The following is a 22,695-nucleotide window of genomic DNA, read 5'->3' as shown; positions in this document are numbered from 1 at the left end:
ACATAATGAAGTTTTCTGTAATCTGTCATTTTTAATGTAAATTACTTTTAATGTGTTACTTTATTATTAATACAGCAACGGTTTACCATGGTTGAAAAAATAACGACAAATTAATTAAATTAAGACACACAATTGAGAGAAAGTATGTCTATAAACAGAGCATGGAACGCAGCAGTAAAGGAGGCAACCAACATGGCTGCCACGACAAGTAATGACGTCACGACGCCCAAGCCCTATTGAGTAGTTTTTTTTTGTATTTTTACTTTTTTGAGTAGTTTTTAAAATCTGTACTTTTACTTTTACTTAAGTAGGCTATGTTTTATTTAAAGTATTGTACTTCGCTACATTTTAATTCATATACGTTACTGAGTAAAAAAATATTTTAAAAAGCAAGGTGATAGACGCGCAACGGATGTAAATGGGCGGGGCCCGGGGGAACGCGCAAAAAGAACCATGACAGGCGCGCGCTAATGCAGACCCGCCTCAGTTCAAATCTTATGAAAGAAACCCCTGGTCATATTTAAGCGACCACTTTCCACTGACGCGAAGCGAGTGTTTCATTTCTATGAAAGGATTCATGCTCTTAAGTACGAAATTGCACGACGCGTTTTTAATACCAATCGCATTATAGAGAGAGAGAGAGAGAGAGAGAGAGAGAGAGCTGAGAGAAGAATAAAGGTCATCAGGTACCCAGGTCAGGGAAGTAAGAAGATAATAAACGTGTCAAATGTATATAGACATGGCACTCATCTCATTATATGCTCATTTAAACTATATATAGTTTAATAAAATAATGTATGTTACCAGCAATACATCAATTACAACCTTACTATAGTGATTGTATTTACTAGCTGCTGACCACCTTCAAAAGTGCATAACTCACATGTAAAAATCATTAAACAATTCCATAAATGTTTCTTTCTTTAAAAAAGCTTTTTATTTTATTAACTTTTTGTTATTGCACTTTCATTGTAAATATGTTCCTACAATTAAACACAACTAGTTTAAGATGTATATTCCCTTGTCGTTATTGAACTATACTAGAATCCTCCACCTCTTCCCGCTGTAAAAAAATTAACTTTTACTCTGAGTAAAGTTAAAATGACTTACTTTTTACTTTTGCTTGAGTAGATTTTTAGACAAGTAACTTTACTTTTACTTAAGTAAAATATTATTAAAGTAACTTTACTTTTACTTGAGTACAATATTTTAGTACTTTTTCCACCTCTGTTCTGTCTAATGAAACAAATGTTTCACAATGGTAATCTTTGGTTTGAGGCTGCCAAAAATGGTGCAGTCTATATCCTCCCTCCCTCTAGTCATCTCATCAAAGCCCTTTTCAAACAGCCATTCCGTAAAATACATGGGAAATGGATCCGGGATTTTTCCGGGATGATTACATTTTTTGTTAGTTCACACTGCCATGACTACCCGGCTTCTGATGGTCCCGGAAAGACACGTGACCTGTTGAAAGTCCCGCCCTCTCTTCTACGCAGCGTCTGAAGTTTGCATATTACTTATTATTTCTCTCTCCAGAAACCACTCGTGTGCATTTTTGTTTATGATAAGACTACAAAGGAGCGCGTAAACGCACAGTTCTATTCTGGTGAATGATCTCAGCTTCAAAGTGGATATTTGACGAGCTCCCTGATCTCTGCTTTAATACAGTTTTTAGAAATTTCTCATCGTGATTGTTAATATGCATTTTAAACCCGCATTTTGAGGAGCTGAACGACTTGTTGGGATGACGCGCGGCGCGGGTATTTTCGTTTATTGTAGCTCAAATGAGCATGTGACGCGATATTCTTTTTTGCTGCTGAATGATCTCTGTTTCAACGCAGTAAGTAACGAGCTAACTTACCTGATATCTGCTTCAGTCCAGTTTGCTGACATTTATCGTCGTGAATGTTGTAAATCCCTCATTTTAAAGAGTTGAATCCACTTCATGTTGCCATGACACGCGCGTCCTCACTACGGCACGTGCGTCATTGTTTATGCATCTCATGTATCATTCCCTGATAACTGCTTCAATCTAGTTTGCAACATTTCTCGTGGTGAATGTTTATATGCATGTTATCTCTCGTTGTAAGGAGCGGAACCATAACTTTTGTTGTGATGATGCGCGCGTCCTCACTACGACACGCCCATTACGGCATTCGTCCGGCTTCTTGTTCACACAGAGGGTTACCCGCGTATCTTACTAGGTCCTCTTTCCGGCATCGATCCCAGAAGACTAACGGGACGAGTTTTTGTTCACACAGACGCTTGTCTGGCAATTTTACGGGTATTTTCTGGGACCAGAGGTCTGTGTGAATGGGGTTTAATTATGAGATGTGCTGTAAGTGATTTTTCTTTCTGACTCCCCTCAGTTCTCTTCAGATCGTGCCCTGATGCCATCTGCCCCATTCTTCCAGCCTCTATGCCTAGCTTCACATCGGTTGGCTCTTCTGTGGCTCCAGGGATATAAGGTAACTTGACATTTGGACAAGAATTGTAGGAGTTATGAGCATAAACGAGTTTGCCATCGCTGTAGTGCCCCCATAGGGCGATTGGGGTCATACTCTGTTAACTTCTCGCACTATTGAGACCTACCATTTGGCCAAGTTTCAAGTCTCTAGTCTAGGCCTTACCGTTTGGTCTGCACGATCCGTTTTACAGCAGAAAAAACTATACAAATAAAAATCCATACAAATACAATAGGGTTTCAGCTTGAACCCCTAATGATGCTAAGAATATACATGTAACCCCATACATTATCTTGGAAAGAAATAAGTTTGCTGTGATCTAAGAAAAAGTAATCTACACACGGTTGGTAATAACAGTGCCATCTGAATAGAAAGGTGGATTTAGGGACAGCTCCATCCAGGACAAACTGTACAGTACAGTATGTCATAATGACACATATGTACAATACTTGGTATCACTGAGGTTTTAAAACTTTTTTTATTCCTCAAAAGTTCACAATGCTTTTGGGACTTGCAACAGTTTACGTTATTTTAAATCATGGTGTGATTACCCAACACCTAGGGGCGGTTTCCCGGACAGGGATTATCTTAAAACAGGACTAGAAGACCAGTTGAATTAGGAAGTATAACTAGTTTTAACAACAAGCCTTAATAAAACATTACTTATGTGCATTTTGAAGTAAAACAAAAGGTACTGATGTATTTAAAGATCTGTCAGTGCAAGTTGTTTTCCTTTTTTGACAGCTCTTACATTTATTTTAGTCTGTCTAGCGCTAGTCTAATCCCTGTCCGGAAAACAGCCACTTTATGTATTGTAGTGTTATATACATTTAAAACAATTACTCAATTATTTCCCATGTCAATCTTTTAGTAAAGAACCTTTAAAATTACGGTGCTTTGAGTCACAGCATTTCCATTGCTTGATATAGAAAAAATGTGTAGGCAAAAGATTTGATCAAAGTGTCTTAAATGTTCACTAAGTAGACTTTTTAATAAATAGTGTGTCTAAAAAAACAAAAACAAAAAAACAATGAATTCATTAGTTTATTAAAGAAAGTAAGATAAATGGACTTACTTAACATCATTACATCACAGTAGAATATAACCTCAATTAAAAGTGACAATAATTTGGGTGCAAAATAGTAACAGTATTCAGTATTAATATCCAAAATAAAGTACCTTTTTGCAAATGACTCAATTCAATTTTATTGAATATTTTCACAAATAGTAATTGTTTCAAAGCAGATTTACATTAATAGAAGCGGGGGAAACACTGAAAAATCGATAGACAATATAAGTAGCAAAATACAGCGGATAAGATTAAACTGAACAAGCGAGCGTAGTAATATCTAACGTATAGAAGGGGGTGCTACGTTTAAGCCAAAGTCGGCTGACTCCCAGGGGTGTAAAAAAACCCCTAGGAGAAAAACCCAATGGGAAAAGTCCTAGGAGGAAAAAAACCCTTGGAAGATATATATGTAAACGGATAAAAACGCGTTCAGCCGGTGGTTGTTTGACAGGCATCATGTTTAAAGGACGGACAGTATTTGGCCAGTATCCTCATTGTCCTCGTCGACCTGCAAAGAGAAAGACAACATTGACAAAACCCCTTAAACCCACCTGACACTGCACAAAACCTTTAAGGTTCACACAATTTTTATATAAAATAAGTATGAGTGCCCTACCTCTTTACCATCAGCTTTACGAATTCCTTTGAAGACCTTGCCAGAATGCCCATCTATGAGATTTGCCTCATATTTAGAGTGGAAATCTTCTCAAAACACAAACAGAGAAAAGAAAACATTAAATTTGGCCCAGGATATACATCAATATTTGACATGTTCAATACATAATAGATTATCTATCTATCTATCTATCTATCTATCTATCTATCTATCTATCTATCTATCTATCTATCTATCTATCTATCTATCTATCTATCTATCGAAGAATTTAGAGTTAAGAGTTATTGTACACGTTTTTTATCCTATTTTGTTTATTAAAGTTGTGTTACTCTGTTTTAAACGGATTATTAAAAAAATCAATTAAAACCTACTTGGTACATTTTCTTTTTTAAATGACAAGAAATGGTAACAAGTTCCTCATGTAAACAATGAGACTCCCCAAATACACTGTTAAAAAATGGATGATCACAAGCCATAGAAATTTACTGTATTGATTTAACAGAACAAAATATGGCTGAAAACATTTCCAAGTACTTACTGGTATAATATGATAAAAAATAAGAAAATTCTGGTACCTCTTAGTGTGGGATTTTCTTCAACTTTTGGCTCAGGTTCCTTAGCAATTTTTCAATAAATGCACACCTGACCTGTCTAATGTCTTAAAATAACCACCAGAGCAATGTCTGTGGGAACTGTGGTATAAGCTGAATAATTGAGTTGAGTTTGCAGGTTACAGCCCCTTCTTTTTTATGAATGTTCGTCTTTCTTCTTTGAGGGCTTTCAATTTTCTGCGCCATTCCTTAGTAGTCCAGTCATCTTCAAAGGTCTTATTGACTGCCGGTTGTTCATATGGATTTATGTCCAGTAACCCTTCATCCTTAAACCAGTCATGTGCTAAGAACTGATGGATTGTCGGTCGGTCCTCTGGCATGCCTATGCCCCAATGAATGAGATCAAAGGCATCTGTAGGTTTTAGAAGAGAGCTAGTTAGTCATGATACACTAATGACATTTATTGACATGGCATATAGTGATGTTATTGTTGGTATTTGATAGTACTGTGTAAAGTCTCTGATCAAATCATTTTAATGTCACTCTGGTAAATGAGTACAACTTTCATTTTATTATCTGTTTTTCAGTGTGTGCGTGTTTGCCTTTGTTAGTGATTTTTACTCACCCCTTGATACAAAGGGATTATAAAACTTAAATTCTTCTTCTGATGATGTACAATAAGCGGGATAGATCTCCTGGCCATTCAGCATCTCATACAGCAAAAAACTCAACTGACAGACATTCCAGTCCTCAGGGGAGGCTGCATGCTTATATCCTGTAAGCAAAACATTGTGTTGAGTTATTTTTGTAAAAAGGTCACATTATCAATATGATCACTAAAAACAAATTTCTATGCTACACTGTGTTATCAAAAAAAAACTCCAGCTCACCGTTAAATGTTGTGGAATAGCCATCACTGCCAACTAGAGTACCACAGGTAAAGTCGCACAACTTCAGGTGTAAACTGCTTTTCTCCACCAAGATGACAGGAGATCTGATACTTCTGTGTAACACGCCGTTATCCAAACAGTGTTTAACTGCTCTTAATAATTGAACCAATAGGTAGCGTGCTTTATCTTCCTTCAGTTTTCTTCGGTGTCTTATATAAGTCCACAACTTGTCACAGTTTGTAAGGTACTCAAAAACCAGTATGAACTTGTTGTCCATCTCATACCAGTCATACATTTGTATAACATAGGGGCATTCAGGAGCTTCTCTTAACTTCAGCATCACTGCCACTTTTTCTGGAAGTGGTTTGGAATATCCAGGCTGAAAAAAATTGGTCAAGAAAACATTAGATAGCATCTCTTTAAATCTGTGATAAATGTATTGGTATTGCATTTGGATGTAAGTTATATTGCTTTTAGTAAATATGGTAATTTAGCTTTCCCTAAATTTAGTTTGAAAAAACTTACAACAGAAACAAACTTGGTGTGACTTTCTATGTTCACAAACTTGATGGCGACCTGCAAAGAGAAAGACAACATTGATAAAACACTGAAACGCACCTGACACTGCACAAAACCTTTAAGGTTCACACATTTTTTATAGAAATAAGAATAAGTGCCCTACCTCTTTACCATCAGCTTTACGAATTCCTTTGAAGAACTTGCCAGAATCCCTATCGATGAGATTTGCCTCATATTTAGAGTGGAAATCTTCTCAAAACACAAACAGAGAAAAGAAAACATTAAATTTGGCCTATGATATACAGCTATATTTGACATGTTCGATACATAATAGATTATCTATCTATCTATCTATCTATCTATCTATCTATACAAGAATTTAGAGTTAAGGCAAGGCAAGTTTATTTGTATAGCACATTTCATACACAGAGGTCATTCAACATGCTTTACATAGAAATGAGGAAACAATAAATAAAAGAGAAAAAAGAAAATGTAAAAATAATAGAGTTGTTGTACAAGTTTTTTATCCTATTTTGTTTACTAAAGTTGTGTCACTCTGTTTTAAACGGATTATAAAAAAATCTATTAAAACTTGTTACCTTTTCTTTTTTAAATGACAAGAAATGTTAATAAGTTGCTCATGTAAACAAGGAGACTCCCAAAATACATTGTTAAAAAAATGGATGAGCACAAGCCATTGAAATTTACTGTATTGATTTAACAGAGCAAAATATGGCTGAATACATTTCCAAGTACTTATAATATGATTAAAAAAAAGAAAATTCTGGTACCGCTTAGTGTGGGAATTTCTTCAACTTTTGGCTCAGGTTCCTTAGCAACTTTTAGCGTTGGATTTTCCTCAACTTCTGGTCTGAGATTTCTGGCTAATTTTTGTCCAGGATTTTCTTTAACTTTTCGTCTGGGATTTCTGGCAGATTTTTGCCCATGATTTTCTGCAACTGCTGGTCTGGGATTTCTGGCCAATTTTTGTCTAGGGTTTTCTTTAACTTTTGGTCCGGGATTTCTGGCCGATTTTTGCCCAGGGTTTTCTTTAACTTTTGGTCTGGGATTTCTGGACGATTTTTGCCCAGGATTGTCTGGAACGTTTGGGTCAGGATTACTGGCAGCCTTAAGTTTGAATTGTTTGCTATTCTTTAAATCAAGATTATGATTTTCACAACCCTTTAGCCCAATATAAGCTGGAACTGAAGCTTTCTGTAGCTCTGCATCGACTACAGAGGTACTGGCCAGATCAGCATCATCCTTTGTATCAGGACTGCTTACAGCTTTTAGTTCGGGTTGTTTGTTAGTCTTTTTAAGTCCAATATAAGCTGGAACTGAAGCTTTCTGTAGCTCGGCATCGGCTACAAAAGTACTGGCCAGATCAGCATCATCCTTTGTATCAGGACTGCTGACAGCTTTTAGTTCGGGTTGTTTGTTAGTCTTGTTTAGCCCAATATAAGCTGGAACTGAAGCTTTGTGTAGCTCGGCATCGGCTACAAAAGTACTGGCCAGATCAGCATCATCCTTTGTATCAGGACTGCTGACAGCTTTTAGTTTGGGTTGTTTGTTAGTTTTGTTTAGCCCAATATAAGCTGGAACTGAAGCTTCCTGTAGCGCGGCAATGTCTACAGAGGGACTGGCCAGATCGGCATCATCCTTTGAAACAGGATTAGCCGTATCGGCATCTTGCCGTGCAGAAGGCACAACAAGGTCCCCATCGTTTCTCCGGAGGCGGTTAAAGAATTGTCGAATTTTCGCCAATGCGTTAGGTTTGTCTGGACCAACGTTAGTCTTTGACTGAGAATTGCCGAGGTCAGCATCATCCCATTCATCAGGACGAGCTGCAACGGCTTCAGGCTGTGGAGACGGCATAGGCTCCACTTTGCCCCTCCGGAGCCAGTCAAAGAAGGGAAACTTTGCCCCTTTTTGTTTGTGTTGGTCCTGACTGATCCTAGCCTTTGGCTTATCTCTGGTACAGTCAACATCGGCCTTTGGCTCAGGAATGCCTGGATCGGCATCAAGCTGGGGAGAAGGCCAGAGATGATCAAAGATACATAAATACACAAATAGTGTGTGTATGTGTAGACAAACAAAGTGAATTGAGTAGATGAAACCAATTAAATAGTAGGACATTACTACTCACCTCCTGGCAAAGCACAATGTTCTCGACTTTGGTTTTCCAGAGGCTCTGGAATGGGCGTTTTATAGCTTTCGCCGCTTTTTTAAAAGCACCCTTTTTTTTAGTTTTTTCTGAAATAGACAAACAGTAAACTATTAGAAATGTCATAAATTCAATATCTGACAATGAATTTGATTCATTCATTAGAAATGATAGAGACCAGCGTGAGATCTTAAAGGAAAATGGCCCTGGTTATCTAAAATGTTATAAAACAATGTAATCAAGTATTCTGTTAAACAGACTATTAAAAAATCCTGAAAATACCGCAACGCTTATGGCATCAATAATGATGATAATATTGCCACAGATTAAAAGAACATGGACTGAAACTATTATTCAGCTGGTTTATTAACACCACAATAACAATTCAATAATAAATCTTATAGAATTAATGCTTGATTGATCATTTTAAATCTTAAGTGTCTCGCTTTACCTTGTGTACTGAATTGCATAAATTGAATGTCACATTCGCATTCATGCTCACAGGCTGGATAAAACCCGCCATATGCGCTAAATTAACTATTTTGTGTTATGAATATATAAACAAGACCTCAGTTTGGGGGCAATTTTTATTCTTAATTTTTGGGGACATTTGATTGATTTTGGCCACTTGTTATTAAAATTTGAAGAATTGTTGCCAAAACTTGTCTGCGTTTATTGGCACACGCTTAAAGGTGCAAAAGAGGATTTTTTTAAATACATTTTTGCAATATTACTTGAAACTGTCTTTACTAAATGATGAAAGACTATTTATTAGGTACACTGAAAGTAATAATATTAATATACGTCTTCTGTGCACAAGGTAGGGCCTTAAAAACATCAGCCAATCATTGAAGCAATCATTGCATCAACGATTGGCCCTCTGGCTTGTCAATCACTGCTATTACGTTCCTTGTGAGAGGAATCTCTCTCGATCTGCGCACACGTCACTGATTTAAACGCGAGTAAACTTAAACTTTATAACAACTAACAGCATTATGTGCGGGAACTCCTTTCTTTATTTGACGGCACAGTTTCTTGCGCACAGTTGGAGAGACTTCTGCTTGCCAGAGCACACGCATGAAAGAGAGAGAGACCTGCACCTCACTAGTGCTTATTATGAAATTTCAGAAATTACTCTTTCATTTGTTAGTGGACTATTTTCCATTTCTCTGTCACACTCAGTCTAACCTACCCGTTCTCACCAAGATGCGTACAAATGACACGCAGTGTGATTATCGTGCAATAGATACGCCAAATTCCGATTTTGCGTGCATATGACACGCCAGTCCTTCATATTCACTTATATGGCGAATCGTTTCGTGACGTTTTATTTATTGTTTTCTCATTTGTTTTCTGTTTTTAAACCATTTTCGCTTGGGTTTAGGGTTAAATTTCACATTTGTTTAAGCAGGTTATTTAATTTCTCTATGTTTTTATCTATATTTAAGCCATGGTAGCTTGGAGTTGGGGTTAGAGTTGGGGTTTGGGTTAGGATGTCATTTTTATATAATAAAAAGTTGTTCTAACCCTAAACCCAAGCGAAAATGGTAAAAAAAACAGAAAACAAATGAGAAAACAATAAATAAAACGTCACAAAACGATTCGCCATATAAGTGAACGGGAAGGACTGGCGCACCACATGCACGCAAAATCGGAACCCGGCGCATCCACTGCACGACAATCACACTGCGTGTCATTTGTACGCTTTTTGGTGAGAATGGGTTGGTCTAACATGCAGGAATCCCAAGTTGACAACGCGCACTTAATTACATTATGCGCAATAGAAAAATCTGACTGTTACATCTGACATTTTATTTTACGGTAAGTTACCACGGACCAATCAGCAGAAATGTAACATGCAATTAGAGTGATTGACAGAAAACCTGACAAGTTACAAAACAAAATGACATTTTCAGCTCATCATGAATGCGAAAATGGGAGGCCCCTGAACTTCGGAGGCCCCTGGGCTTCAGCCCAGGTAAGCCCGTGCATTAAGGTGGCCTTGACTTTGTGGCATATAGTAAATGATGTTTAACAAAACATATTAGTATATTCTTAATTTTGAAAATTAACAAGTAGGGTGTGATTAATCTGAAAATATATTTAAGTACAGCTTTTTAACATTTAACTACATACAGTACAGTTTTTATTTAACTTTTGGGCACATTTTAATTTAATCCTTAATCTTATTTAAGTTTTTATTTACTTGTAAGCACAGTGCAGTGTTAAGGTTCAAACTCTGTAATGGTTGGCTGACAATAATAAATATTTGTATAAGGAATAAAAATAAAAAAATATTCTTATTGGGAATAAAACTTTGTTTTTGAACTGTGCTTAGCTCTGAATAGTTAGGCCTACTACACTTCTGGAATTTAACGTTGGTCATTATGGTGGTACCAAATATTTTCTGAGGTGGTACTTGGAGTAAAAAGTTTGAGAACCACTGCAATAATCAATATAAAAGTCAAACATTCAGCTTTCATTGTTATCTCACCTGATACGCTTTCCACCCCACCATAGGTAGGGGAAAACTCCTCTCCTCTTACTTGATTTGAACTACCAGCACGCATGACATTTGACAAACATCCGGTGGTCTGGACTGTGTCATGTGTCAAAACAGCGTTGGGTAGAACAAATCCCACCACTCCAACATCTCCTCCATCACTCTCCTCCTTATTGACAAACACTGCAAATACAATATAATAAACAAATAATAAACAATGTTATTACTTTAAACTGAACTGAAACATTTGTCTACAATTTGTCATTTAATTTATATTAGGGTATAAATGGACTCTATGCATGGCGGACGTATTTCCGGTGAAATCTCAGGATGCTGGACTACTTCTGCCAGTCATAGAGCGCTATGATATTCAGGATCGTTGGTTGCCAAAACAGCCAAATGAACACGGCTAATTTGTTTGACTTATACCACACACTTACCACAAAATGATATTAAACCCATGATTTACTCACCCCGAAGCCGTCCGAGATGCATATGTCTATCATGTTTCAGACAAACACATTTTCAATTATTTTAGAAAATGTTTTAGTTAAAGGAGCAGTATGTAGGATTGTGGCCAAAACTGTTATTGCAATCACAAAACTTGTGTCTAAACCTGGTACTGCAATCAAACAACTGGTGGCCAATACACAAAATGACAACATAAACATCAGTTGAGGGCTGCAACTCCACTTTTTAAATGACAATATCCTGACCAGACCACTGTTGTCAGTGATTTAAGTATTTGAAATGAAAATGATTTCTTAATGTCTAGTAACATATAAGGGCCATTTTATGATTAATTGATATAAATTTCTTACATACTGTTCCTTTAATCAAATGTGAAGTTATGAAGACATTTTCTAAAATAACCGAAAATGTGCCCGTCTGAAAAATGACGGACACACGCATCCCGGACGGCCCCGGGGCGAGCAAACCACGGGTCCAACATCATTCTGGCCGAACTATCCCTCCAAAACCATAATGAACGTCTAGCCACCACTGCTGTGTGTCATAGTGTTTACAGCATTAGACTCACTGGAAAGCATGACAACTTTTACACTGCTACCCTGTATCTGCATAACCACTAGTTAAAGTAAGAAATTGCACTGATAACAGTGCTATTCATCTGTTGTTGATATACTTATGAATTTTGTGTAATTGTTATCATCAGTACTAGCGAAGATAACAGATTCTGTGCTTATACAAGCTTAGAACAGTAAAAACGTGTATTTTGAGTATTTATGTATGCTTTATTAATAACAAAGGCAAAGGACAAATAGAAAATAGATATCAATGACAACAAGAATAACTTAAGAAAAATAAAACACACACACACACACACGATCACTAGAAAATCATAGGTGGAAAGTTTGAATAGGGTTGGACCTAAACTCTGTAGTGCTCCGGTCCTCCAGGTTAAGATTTGGGGAACCCTACTCTACAGTTTCAAGATACTAACTTAAAAATATCCAAGTAAAAATGTTTTGACAATTGAATATATCAAAAAATAAAGAGGTAAAAACTCAGAACAGAACTCTGAACGTCACATTTAAGCTATCAGTCCTGCTGCAGTTTGTGTTGTTTTTTTGTTTTTTCCTCATACAGCAGTGACAGTGAAATCATAATGGGATCTTATTTGCGTCTCTTATTTTACCTGACACTTTAATACGAAGGAGGATTAGGGCCAAGCTAAAATAAATAAAACCCATCTCGAGATTAAAATCATTTAAATGCAAGAATAAAGTCATTATTTAACGAGAAAAAAAGTCAGAATAAATATAATTTCGAGAATAAAGTCGTTATTTAACAAGAATAAAGTCCTAAAATTTCAAGAATGAAGTCAATATATTCAGTTTAGGCTTACAATAGGTTGAATGACACGTATGCCATAGCCTGACGGGGTCTGTATCACTTTTACTTGCACTACGGAACTTCGGGGTGCGGGTAGTAACCCGAGAACAAAAATAACTACAAAATCTGACTGCTTTACGGCATACCTCACTTCCGCCCCCCTACCACCATTTCGTCAAGTTCGGACGTGAGAGCCTTACTAACGTTTGTTTGTGCTGTCACGCGGGTGTATGTTGGGGTTGCCAACTGTCCCGTATTTTAAGCCTAATTTATTTGTCTCGTACGGGACGTCCTGCGTCCCATTTTTTGACTGTTACGCTTGATCTAACCAGTGACTGATACAACAGGCTTCGACTTCATGTGGCGCCACAAAGACAGGCAGATAACATCAGAATCCCACGAGAGGGATTCGAGAAATCCTACAGAAGCCACTATCGAAATGCTCTCGTGGTACTTTGATGTCATCCACTGCCAGTCCTTGCGGTGCCACAAGCAGCAGCAGTGCTGATCACGACACCTTTTATCCAATCTCAGATCCCCAGCACATTCAGTAAACAAATAATACAAATTTATGTTTGCTTTTTTATATAGTTGGTTACTACTTAGCTGTTTGTATAAGATCTGCATAGTTACAAAGTCTGCCTAAAACGCCTCAATCTGAAGGATTTAATCATTTTCAACATTACTAGGACATTTGGCGCTTCTGATTCACACAGTGTAAGTGTGTTTTAATTTATGTTTTTATGTTGACCCTGTAAGACCACATCTTACAGAATCTATGTTAGCTTAGTTTGCCACAAGATTAAAATGAAGGGGATATGGGGATTTTTATTTACCCTTAGTACGGGAGTCACAAGTGTTTTGTTTTAGACAGGTAAAGTTAATTTAATGGTTCAAAATTAGCCTTACTGTGTTAAAAGTAGACTACCTGCTGTAAATTAACAAACTATTAATAAACCTTCCATGTATGTTCCCAGGGCATAAGAGTTATAAATTAATTAATTAGGAGATTAGCTATTATTTTGACAAATGGCTTAAATACACTGTATAAAACCATATACGCGCTGCTGTGACAGGTCACATTTTGTCCCGTATTTCAGAGTGAGAAAGTTGGCAACCCTAGTGTATGGGCTGCTAAAGCAGCAATGAAACCCAAGAAGGCAAATGTTTTGTCTGAGGAGTCTAGGAAGAGAGTGACAAAATTAAAGGCGAGGATACGAGGATAAACATTGGTACAGCGGTTGCTCGCTGACGTGAGGGCTGCCCGACCGATGCTGACTTGGCCGTTATGTTGTTAGACAAGTAAGTATTGAAGGAATTTGTTGTCTGCCTGACTATGTTACGGAAGCTATCTGGTCCTCCATTTCTCTTCATGAATCAAGTAATGCTGGAGGAGCAAATTATTATTAGCCTATGTCTAAATCGCATGTACAAGTTTGGTACAAGTAAATAATACATTATTAGACAAACAAATGAATCTTTTTAGGCTAACTAGCCTGATGACTGCAGGCTGATAATCATGTTTGTTTATTTATTTTTCTGGTGAAAGTGTCTTGCCTCAGGCTATAATGCAAATTGATTTTTCAACTTTGCAGATTCATCTATGATAGCTTGTTATTATAATATTGACGATATAGCCTATTGCTATTACCTACCAAACAAACATTGATTTACAATACAACAATTTAATTGGCATATCCATTCTGTAAAACAGGAGTAGACAATAGTGCTGGCTTGAAAACGTGAGCTACGTGATCTTTTGGCGTTTGAAAAAAAATAAAACCCATGGAAATTATATTGTATAGTGTGTATATATTGTACAATGATGTCATAACATTTAATATATAATATGCTGAAATAAGCAGAGTTCATGGGTTTCGCACGTGTATCCCCTGGTGTAACCATGACAGATTTTACGACGGTAGTAGAAGACAATACTATTTCCCAACTGTAGGTGGACCCCGCGAGCTAGACTTACATGGTATTGCTTTAAGACAGTGATATAAATACACTTAATTCACTACACACTATAATATATTATTATAAGAAGCATGTACGGTCAAGCAGAAAAGCCCAGAATGTGCTCGTTTTCATTGAAGGAAACAAACATGCCCTTTAGCGGTTTGTGTTGTTATTCTGGGTCTCTTTTGCTTGCCTGTACACAGAATGTTTTATTAATAAAAAGTTTGCTGAATATGGTGTTTTATTATTACTGTGTAGATGTATTAAGTCACATTCAATGTTGTCTTTTAGGGTTTTATAAGGGTCTGCACTTAACATAAAGATTTTATATTGTTGCTTTCATTGAGAACACTCCTAAAGTGAAACATAGCCTATACTCTTTACATTTATCTCAATTGTTAGTTCACAAAGCCGCAGAGTCTTTCCATTCCTCCCTCGGCCATACGATTTATATCACCCATCACCTGTGCAGGTGCGCCTCCATGTGCGTATACTTTACCCTACCCAATTAACAAAACCCTTTATTCATCACGATATTCTGTTCATTGCATCCCTGTTTTATTAAAGTGTGCAGTGCACCGAATTTTGTTCGTTCATTATCTCCCCCCATATTGCCTTTTTTATGAGGGAGATTGCTTAAAGATGCAAATTGTATTACCTGCGCCGCTAGATGGCGCCAGATCAAATCAATAACAATGACGTTGTTTAATGACGCTCTGTAGCAGCGTGGAATTATGGTACGCCTACGGGAGCTATCTTTGCTGACACAACCAGCGGCAGACGGTAAAGAGTAACTTAATCCATAAGTCCATAAGCAAGCGCGTAGCCCGACAGGCGCTAAAGCCGCCTTTCCACTGCACACAACATACGGAAACGACAGTCGGAGTTTGCCCCCTAGTGGCAGTCGTAATGAAGTTTCAGTTTAATCGTATATGAGAGAAGCTCATTCCAGCGCAAGAGGCTTCATTCTAATATGTTTACCATGGTGGACTAAGTAAATGAATGCAAATGAATGAAACGATAAACAGCTATACATATATGACAAAGATTGGCAATATTTTTTGGAGAGAACATATGAAGACAAGATTAAAATAATAAAATACACAAATTAAATTGATAATGTATTTATTATCAGTAATCAAAAGGTTTTTTTAAGGATTCAAGTGTTACTAATAAAGTTAAACAAAAAGGATTAATAATTTTCACCTCACACATAGTTTATGATTGGAAATACAATGAAATACATAACTTCCGGTCAGCATATCGCATGCGGTTTAGTCGCACAAGTTACATTTTTTTAACGGATCCAACGCTCAGAACGGATCCGATATTTACGCATCCGCAGATGGTCGGCACCTCACGCAACCTCTTTCCGAGAGGAAATTAATGACTTCCGGCTTATCGGCCGTCGTTTGTCGTGTGCAGTGCAAAGGCGGCTTAACGCATAGTTCCGCATTTGTCCACGACACTGGCTGCGTCCGAAAACTCAAAGCAGTGACTTGTTGCCTCGCTGCCTCATAAGGAAATGACTTCGGAGGCATGAAGGCAGCTCAGAGAAAGGCTTTCGGATGCACTTCAAAGGCAGCGTGTTTGAAATACAAACAGAGAGCGCCTTTGTGATAACTAATCACATATTTGAAAACTACAATACTAATTTCTCGCTAGAAATGCAATTAAAATGTGTAAAAAAGTGAAAATATACCTTTATTTACACTAAATTTGTGATCCAGTCGCTTCCTTGGCTGCCATTTTATTTTTTCGAACTCGACCACTGTTGTCATGTGGTTTTTACGTCAGTAAAGGCTGTGACAAAGGGTCACATGGATATTAACGTCATTGACAGGAGACTGCACTGCCCGTCAATGTTTTGAATGGAAATTTTCTCACGATTTACAAGTAGTTGAAAACATTACAGATATTGATCAGCTGGACACTGGCCTAGCCGTGTTTGGACATTTTACTGCAAATATCTTACAAATTGCACCTTTAAATTGCCTTTCTGAGCACATCTCCGTCATATTGTTTTATTAATGAGACAAGTATAATTTGGTATCTGCTTGTTCACATAACTCCAAACACGTTAATGTAAAAACATGACATTATTATTAAAATATTACAACTTTATTCTCGTTAAATAACGACTTTATTCTTGTTAAATAACGACTTTATTCTCGAAATTATATTTATTCTTGACTTTTTTCTCATTAAATAATGATGTTTTTCTCGCATTTTAATGACTTTAAAGGGCCCATGGCATACAGAGGTTAGAATTGCTACTTTGTAGGTGTGAGCAAAAATGTGTCGTTTTGGGCGTGTCCTTTAAAATGCAAATGAGCGGATAAAGTGCAAACACTGATCACAATGATGGTGGTTTGTTGTAATTGAAACTCAATTGTGCTGTCATGTCCTTCTTTTCGCTCTCTTTCTCTCTGCACTAAATGGCAGTGCTGTGGTTGGATAGTGCGCATTAAGGGGGCGGTATTATTATAATAAGAGCTCCTTATGACATCAAAAAGAGGGCCAAATTTCAATGACCTATTTTTTGCTCACACCTACAAAGTAGCAATGCTAACCTCTGTATGCCATGGGCCCTTTAATCTCGAGATGTTTTTTTTATTTTAGCTTGTCCCTAATCCTCCTTCGTACTTTAAGACAACATTACAAAGACAATATATTACTAACATAACGTGATTAGCCTGCTGGACGAATCGTAAAAACAGCACAATGTCAGCTCTTCTAGTAGAGGATGAACATATCTTAATGATTACAAAGATAAGACGACACATAAGACTTGCAACCTTGCTCGAGTTTGGACATCTGGACAATTCACATCACAGGTTGTAAATTTGGGTAAATCCAGCAAACAACGAGTACATTTTAGCGATCTTCTTCTTCTGATGTTTAAATGGCGGTTGGCAAATCAACATAAGGTGCATTTTCCCGCCAGCTACTGGATTGGAGTATGGAGCACTATTTGGTTGAATACATTTGGTGAGAATAAAAAAAAACTTTATGGGCCCTATTTTAACGATCTGAAACGCAAGTGCGAAGCGCAAAGCGCAAGTGACTTTGTGGGCGGATCTTGGGCGCTGTTGCTATTTTCCCGGCGGGAGAAATAAGTCTTGCGCCGGGCGCAAATCAATAAGAGGTTGGTCTGAAGTAGGTTCATTATTCATAGGTGTGGTTTGGGCGTAACGTCAAATAAACCAATCAGAACGCTATCCAACATTCCCTTTAAACGCAAGGGCGCAAGTTCAATGGCGGGTTGGTATTATCATGACGGCTTCACCAGGCGCACGCCAGGAGCGGTTCACAGCTGAGGAGACCGACGTTCTTGTAAGAGCAGTCAAAGACAGAGACGTTGTTTTGTATGGGGATAGGAGAAACCCGCCCAAATCAGCGTCGGTTAAACAGGCATGAGAGGAAATATAGCCACAATTGTCTCATCAGCTGGCTTCCCCATCGTTGCGCCAAGCGCTACAATGATGTCAGGAGAGGGGGAATCCCAAGCTTGCCAGCATAAATCGGGCACTCCGTGTAACAGGAGGTGGATCTGCCTCTACACATGACCTGACGCCAGCAGAGGACATCGCTGCGTGCACCCTCACCGCTGAAAGGGTTTGGGGGCTTTGAAATCGAAAACGCAAGCAAGGTCCAACCCCAAAGTACACTTAAATCAAGTTCACATACATTAAGGTTTCTTATGAAAACATTTTAATTATTATTTACATAAAATAAACGTAATACAGCCACTCAACAAACTTATGAAAATATTTTAATCGTTATTTGCATGAGAATTGTTTAACGCTGCCACACAAGATAAATAAAAACTATCACCACAATGCTCACCACAATGATTTCCCTAATCTCATGTGTTAATATTTTTATTGTAACAATTTATGATTTAATGATTTCCCTTATCTCATGTATTAATATTGTTTTTATTGTAACAGTTTATGATTTGCAAAAATAACTGTTGCATCTGTGTAGATTAGATAAAAGCAATGCGTGTTGTGCACGCTATACATTATGGTCAAGCATGAGCCCTTAAAATAGCATAATGAACTACGCGCAACGCGCCACTGACTTTAGACTAGTTTTTTTTTTTGGTTAGTAGCGCAATTGTTTTTTGAAACTGCAAAATAGCATAAGAGATGGTTTGTGCCGGAACACGCCTCCTTTTTTGCGCTGAACCGCCCAGGCAACGCAAGTTCATTCCCTAGTTTGCCGACGTGCGTCTGTGGAGGGAAAAACCCGCTGTGCGCCGGTGCAAAATACGAAATGATACATGCGTCACTGACAAAATCAATTGCGCTGGGTGCAAGATAGAGCCCTATATCTTTTTTTACCAGTTCTGTATCCTTTAAAAATTGTAATAATTTCTCACGTATTTTATAATTTGTTCATTTTAGCGATTCTGCCGTCAGTCTGCTTTAAATCTCCCGCACCGGAAACTGAAGAGCAGCCTTGCGTCAAACGCGGAAGTTAAGTGTGCATTGCAAGAGTGCATTGAATATCACATTTGCATTCATGCTGATCGTTTTTTATTGTGAATCCCCTGAAGTTGTATTTGAGTTTATATTATGCTGTTATTATGCTGTAATTCTGATAGTTTGGACAACAGCGCCCTCTTGTGCGCTATTACGTAACTACATAATGTTATAAATATCAAAGCAAGTAACTTACAGCGGAAATTCTCATCTTTAATTTTGGTGGCTTTTTATTAAACTCAGGAGGGCTGTTGCCAAAACATTTTGGCCTCAGGGTTATTATAGTAAACGAAAACTATCACGAAAACTGAAACTATTAGGGAAAAAACATTTTAGTTAACTGAAATAAAATAAAAACTAAAACTAAACTATAACTAAAATGTGGACCTGCAAAACTAACTGAAACTAACTACAATTTTGGAAAACAAAACTTGCGTTTTCGTTTTTTAAATGTTATTGGATCAGCAGACAGCAGTTGTACACGGAATCAATCATAAGCAAATGTTCAGCAGATGTTGCTGAATCATTAATGACCAATAGGTGGCAGACTTTGTCTATTAGAACTCCAGGCCTGCACAGCAGCGTCACGTAATGTGTATGACGACTAGTTTATTAAGACAACCTGTCTTCTGCTGGCAAACCATTACAATAACTGAAGAAGGTTTAATTATATCAATGTACTGTACACGGAAGTATTTAAATGTTAAACATGGCTGAAAACGCTGACGGCGACCGCTTGCTTGGCAGTGTTAGCTGACGCTTTTTGGTTGCTATGATAAAGAATGTCCGTGGAACTTATCTGAAATTTTAGTTGCTTTTGTGGATAATCAACAAATAATATTATGTATTAATATTAAGTCAACAAATAATTGTTAGTACAACGATGTCTTTTGGTACAGAAATGGACATTCATTGACAGAATATTAAACTTTGCATTGATTTTCAGTTGTTGTGGACAGACATAAGTTTGTACAAGGGAAATATTGGACAAAACACACGTTAGGTTATAAATAAACATATGCTGGGTTGTTTCAATGCAATGCTGGGTTGTTTTAACTCATGTTTGGGTTACCAACATCCCAGCATATGATTATTTATAACCAAACATGTATATTTATATATATTTATATTATATATACCCAGCTTAAATAACCTAACAGAATTTAGGGTGTTGGTTGGTGTGGTATTTGCCCTGTCCTTTGATTAACAGGACTAAATAAAAAAACTTATTTAAAAAAAAAATCGTATTATTTTATTTTCAACATTACCAGATTTGGCAAGGTGTATGTACACAACCATGATATTATGCTAAAGACTAAAACTATACTAAAACTAAATAAAAACTTAAAGTAATGATTTTTGAAAAATAGAAACGAAACCAAAACTATTTATGCACCACTTAAAAGAACTAAAACTAAACTGAAATAAAATAACACATTACAAAACTAAATGAAAATAAAAACGAACATTTTTTTAAAACTATAATAACCCGTTATTTTTAAACGAATGTAAAATCTGAAGATATAGTAGACACCCTACTGAAAAATCTAGCAAAGACCAGCATAAACTGGTAACGTTAACTGGTTTTAGGTGGCAGTAACTGGTCTAAGCTGGTCCTCCCAGCTTGGTCCAGCTAGACCAGCTAAAAAGTGACCAAAACACAGCTAGACCAGCTAAAACCAGCTCATGCTGGTCTTAGCTGGATTTTTCAGTAGGGAGAGCACCCCTCTGTGTTTATTTGTACACGTGCCTGAAAAACACAGTAACTGTACACTTATCAATATGAAAGTCACACACTCCGCTTTAAGTTTGATCTAACGGTACCTGTTGAGCTATTAGGCTCATCACGTGCAGTCACCTCTCCTTCTTTTGAGCCACCGGCAGCGTTCATAACGTCTAACAGAAGTCCGGTCGTGCGGACGGTGTTGTTAGATGTCAAAACAGCGCCTGGCAGGACAAAATCCACCCCTTCGACATCACCTCCATCACTGTGTTTAGTAATGGACCACCGCGACCACATGATGTCGAAAGTAAAGAAGTCTGTAAACAAACTGCTTAGACTCAGTCTCAATTTAGATTGGTGGTCTAAAGAAACTTTCTGTCTGTCACAGCGCGTCAACAGCCTCAGTTGCTTACTCTGTTGAGTTCGCAAATTCACTTAATAATCTGTACAGCTCAGTTCAGAATCAACCAAAGTGAAGTCGTTCAGATCCGTAAAGTGAATGAGCTCTGCATTGCTAGGTGCCCGCTTTTATATAGATGGGTGACGTCACAATAGTTCCATGGTTGCCATAGCGCGCGACTGCTTCCATGCCATTGTTTCTTCACCATGTAATATATATATATCACACTGTTTTATTAAAAAAAAAATATATTTACAATTTATAAATGTTTATATGTGTGTGTAAATAATCTGACACATTGTTATAACAAATTATTACTTTATTTATTAACATAGAAAAGTAAATATTTAATATAGTATATACAAAATAAATAAAAACAGTTTTCAGATAAAACAACCGCTAGTTAACTATATTATTATCCTGCTATATAATATAACATTTTTATAAAAACCAATTAGCTTTTATCAGATTATGAATTTAAATGAAATATAAAACCTTACCCTCATGAAATATATTAAACAATATTTGGTTACCTATAATGAAGTATAATACAATAATATGGGTCTAATACATTTTTGTAATACTAGATATGTTAAATAAAGTATAACTTGAATAAAATAATATACCTAATAAACTATCTTCAAAACACACAAAAATATAAAAACAATAAAAAAAATTAACATCTGTTACTTTACATAAAAAATAATAGAAAAAAAACAATATTTGGTATAAACTGAAATGTAATCTTCTGTGTTTCTATTTCTATTTTTACAACATTAAAAATTAACGATTAGCCAACAGGCTAATATCCAAATTTATGTACACAATTATTATGTACACAATGCACTATACTCATCTCAAATTAGGTCATATGTCACTTCTTATTTTAACAATCCATGATTTCGGAGGTTCTTTGTCCTGTGGAAATTTGTAAAATGAAGAATTTCTGTGTTTTGATGGCTGAATGACCAGCATCCCGGTACAAAACAATAGGTTTAAAGCGAACGTTCTGGACGTCCTGTCAGGATTTGCACAGATGAACCCAATAGCGGACGATGAAGGGGTTAACAAAAGATTTTAATAATAAACAAGACAAACAAAAGCCCACATGGGGGCATACAGCATAGACTGACACAAAACACTGAACTAGACCTGACAATAAAACTCTTGACTTGACTAGACAATTACAAAATATCACACCGACAATACAAAATGAACCTGCACAGAAACAAGGACAAGAGAACATTATATAAGAGAAACTAAACAAGATAACGAGGAGGGAACAGGTGATGGGAATAAGTAATAATTAACAATAAGCAGGAGGACGAGGGGGCGGGGACAAATGACAAGACACCGGAGGCACATGCCACAGTAAACAAGGCATGAGCCTCCACATAAGGCCTGGGACTGCCAGAACCCTGCCACCATGACAAAATACAAATACAACACAAGACTTCAAGGCAGAGTTCTAACACGTCCATCCCTCACA

The 22,695-nt window shown here is 37.0% G+C and overlaps 1 protein-coding gene across 1 annotated transcript; it reads right to left on the bottom strand.

Annotated features, from left to right (window-relative positions):
• Nucleotides 1-2,976: 2,976 nt before the first annotated feature.
• LOC129416579 (uncharacterized) lies at nucleotides 2,977-21,317 on the bottom strand. Its single transcript, XM_055170908.2, has 11 exons — nucleotides 20,908-21,317; nucleotides 10,769-10,960; nucleotides 8,257-8,363; nucleotides 6,902-8,135; nucleotides 6,274-6,359; nucleotides 6,117-6,167; nucleotides 5,592-5,970; nucleotides 5,327-5,476; nucleotides 4,726-5,113; nucleotides 4,151-4,236; nucleotides 2,977-4,042 (listed from the first exon to the last, which is right to left on the bottom strand). Exons 1-9 carry the CDS (start codon nucleotides 21,101-21,103, stop codon nucleotides 4,881-4,883), a joined length of 2,628 nt encoding a protein of 875 aa, XP_055026883.2. The 5' UTR covers nucleotides 21,104-21,317; the 3' UTR covers nucleotides 2,977-4,042; nucleotides 4,151-4,236; nucleotides 4,726-4,880.
• Between the last annotated feature and the right edge of the window lie 1,378 nt (nucleotides 21,318-22,695).

This window comes from Misgurnus anguillicaudatus, chromosome 11 (assembly GCF_027580225.2).
Source record: "Misgurnus anguillicaudatus chromosome 11, ASM2758022v2, whole genome shotgun sequence".
In the NCBI taxonomy this organism is placed as follows: Eukaryota; Metazoa; Chordata; class Actinopteri; order Cypriniformes; family Cobitidae; genus Misgurnus; species Misgurnus anguillicaudatus.
This window is presented reverse-complemented; position numbering and strand designations above follow the sequence as displayed.

Excerpts from the sequence above, each read along its gene's own strand:
- LOC129416579 (XM_055170908.2), bottom strand. The coding sequence starts at position 21,103 with ATGTGGTCGCGGTGGTCCATTACTAAACACAGTGATGGAGGTGATGTC. Across the intron at positions 8,364-10,768 it reads TGGGGTGGAAAGCGTATCAG|AAAAAACTAAAAAAAAGGGT; the intron begins GTGAGATAACAA and ends TGTCTATTTCAG. Across the intron at positions 6,168-6,273 it reads GTAAAGCTGATGGTAAAGAG|GTCGCCATCAAGTTTGTGAA; the intron begins GTAGGGCACTTA and ends TTCTCTTTGCAG.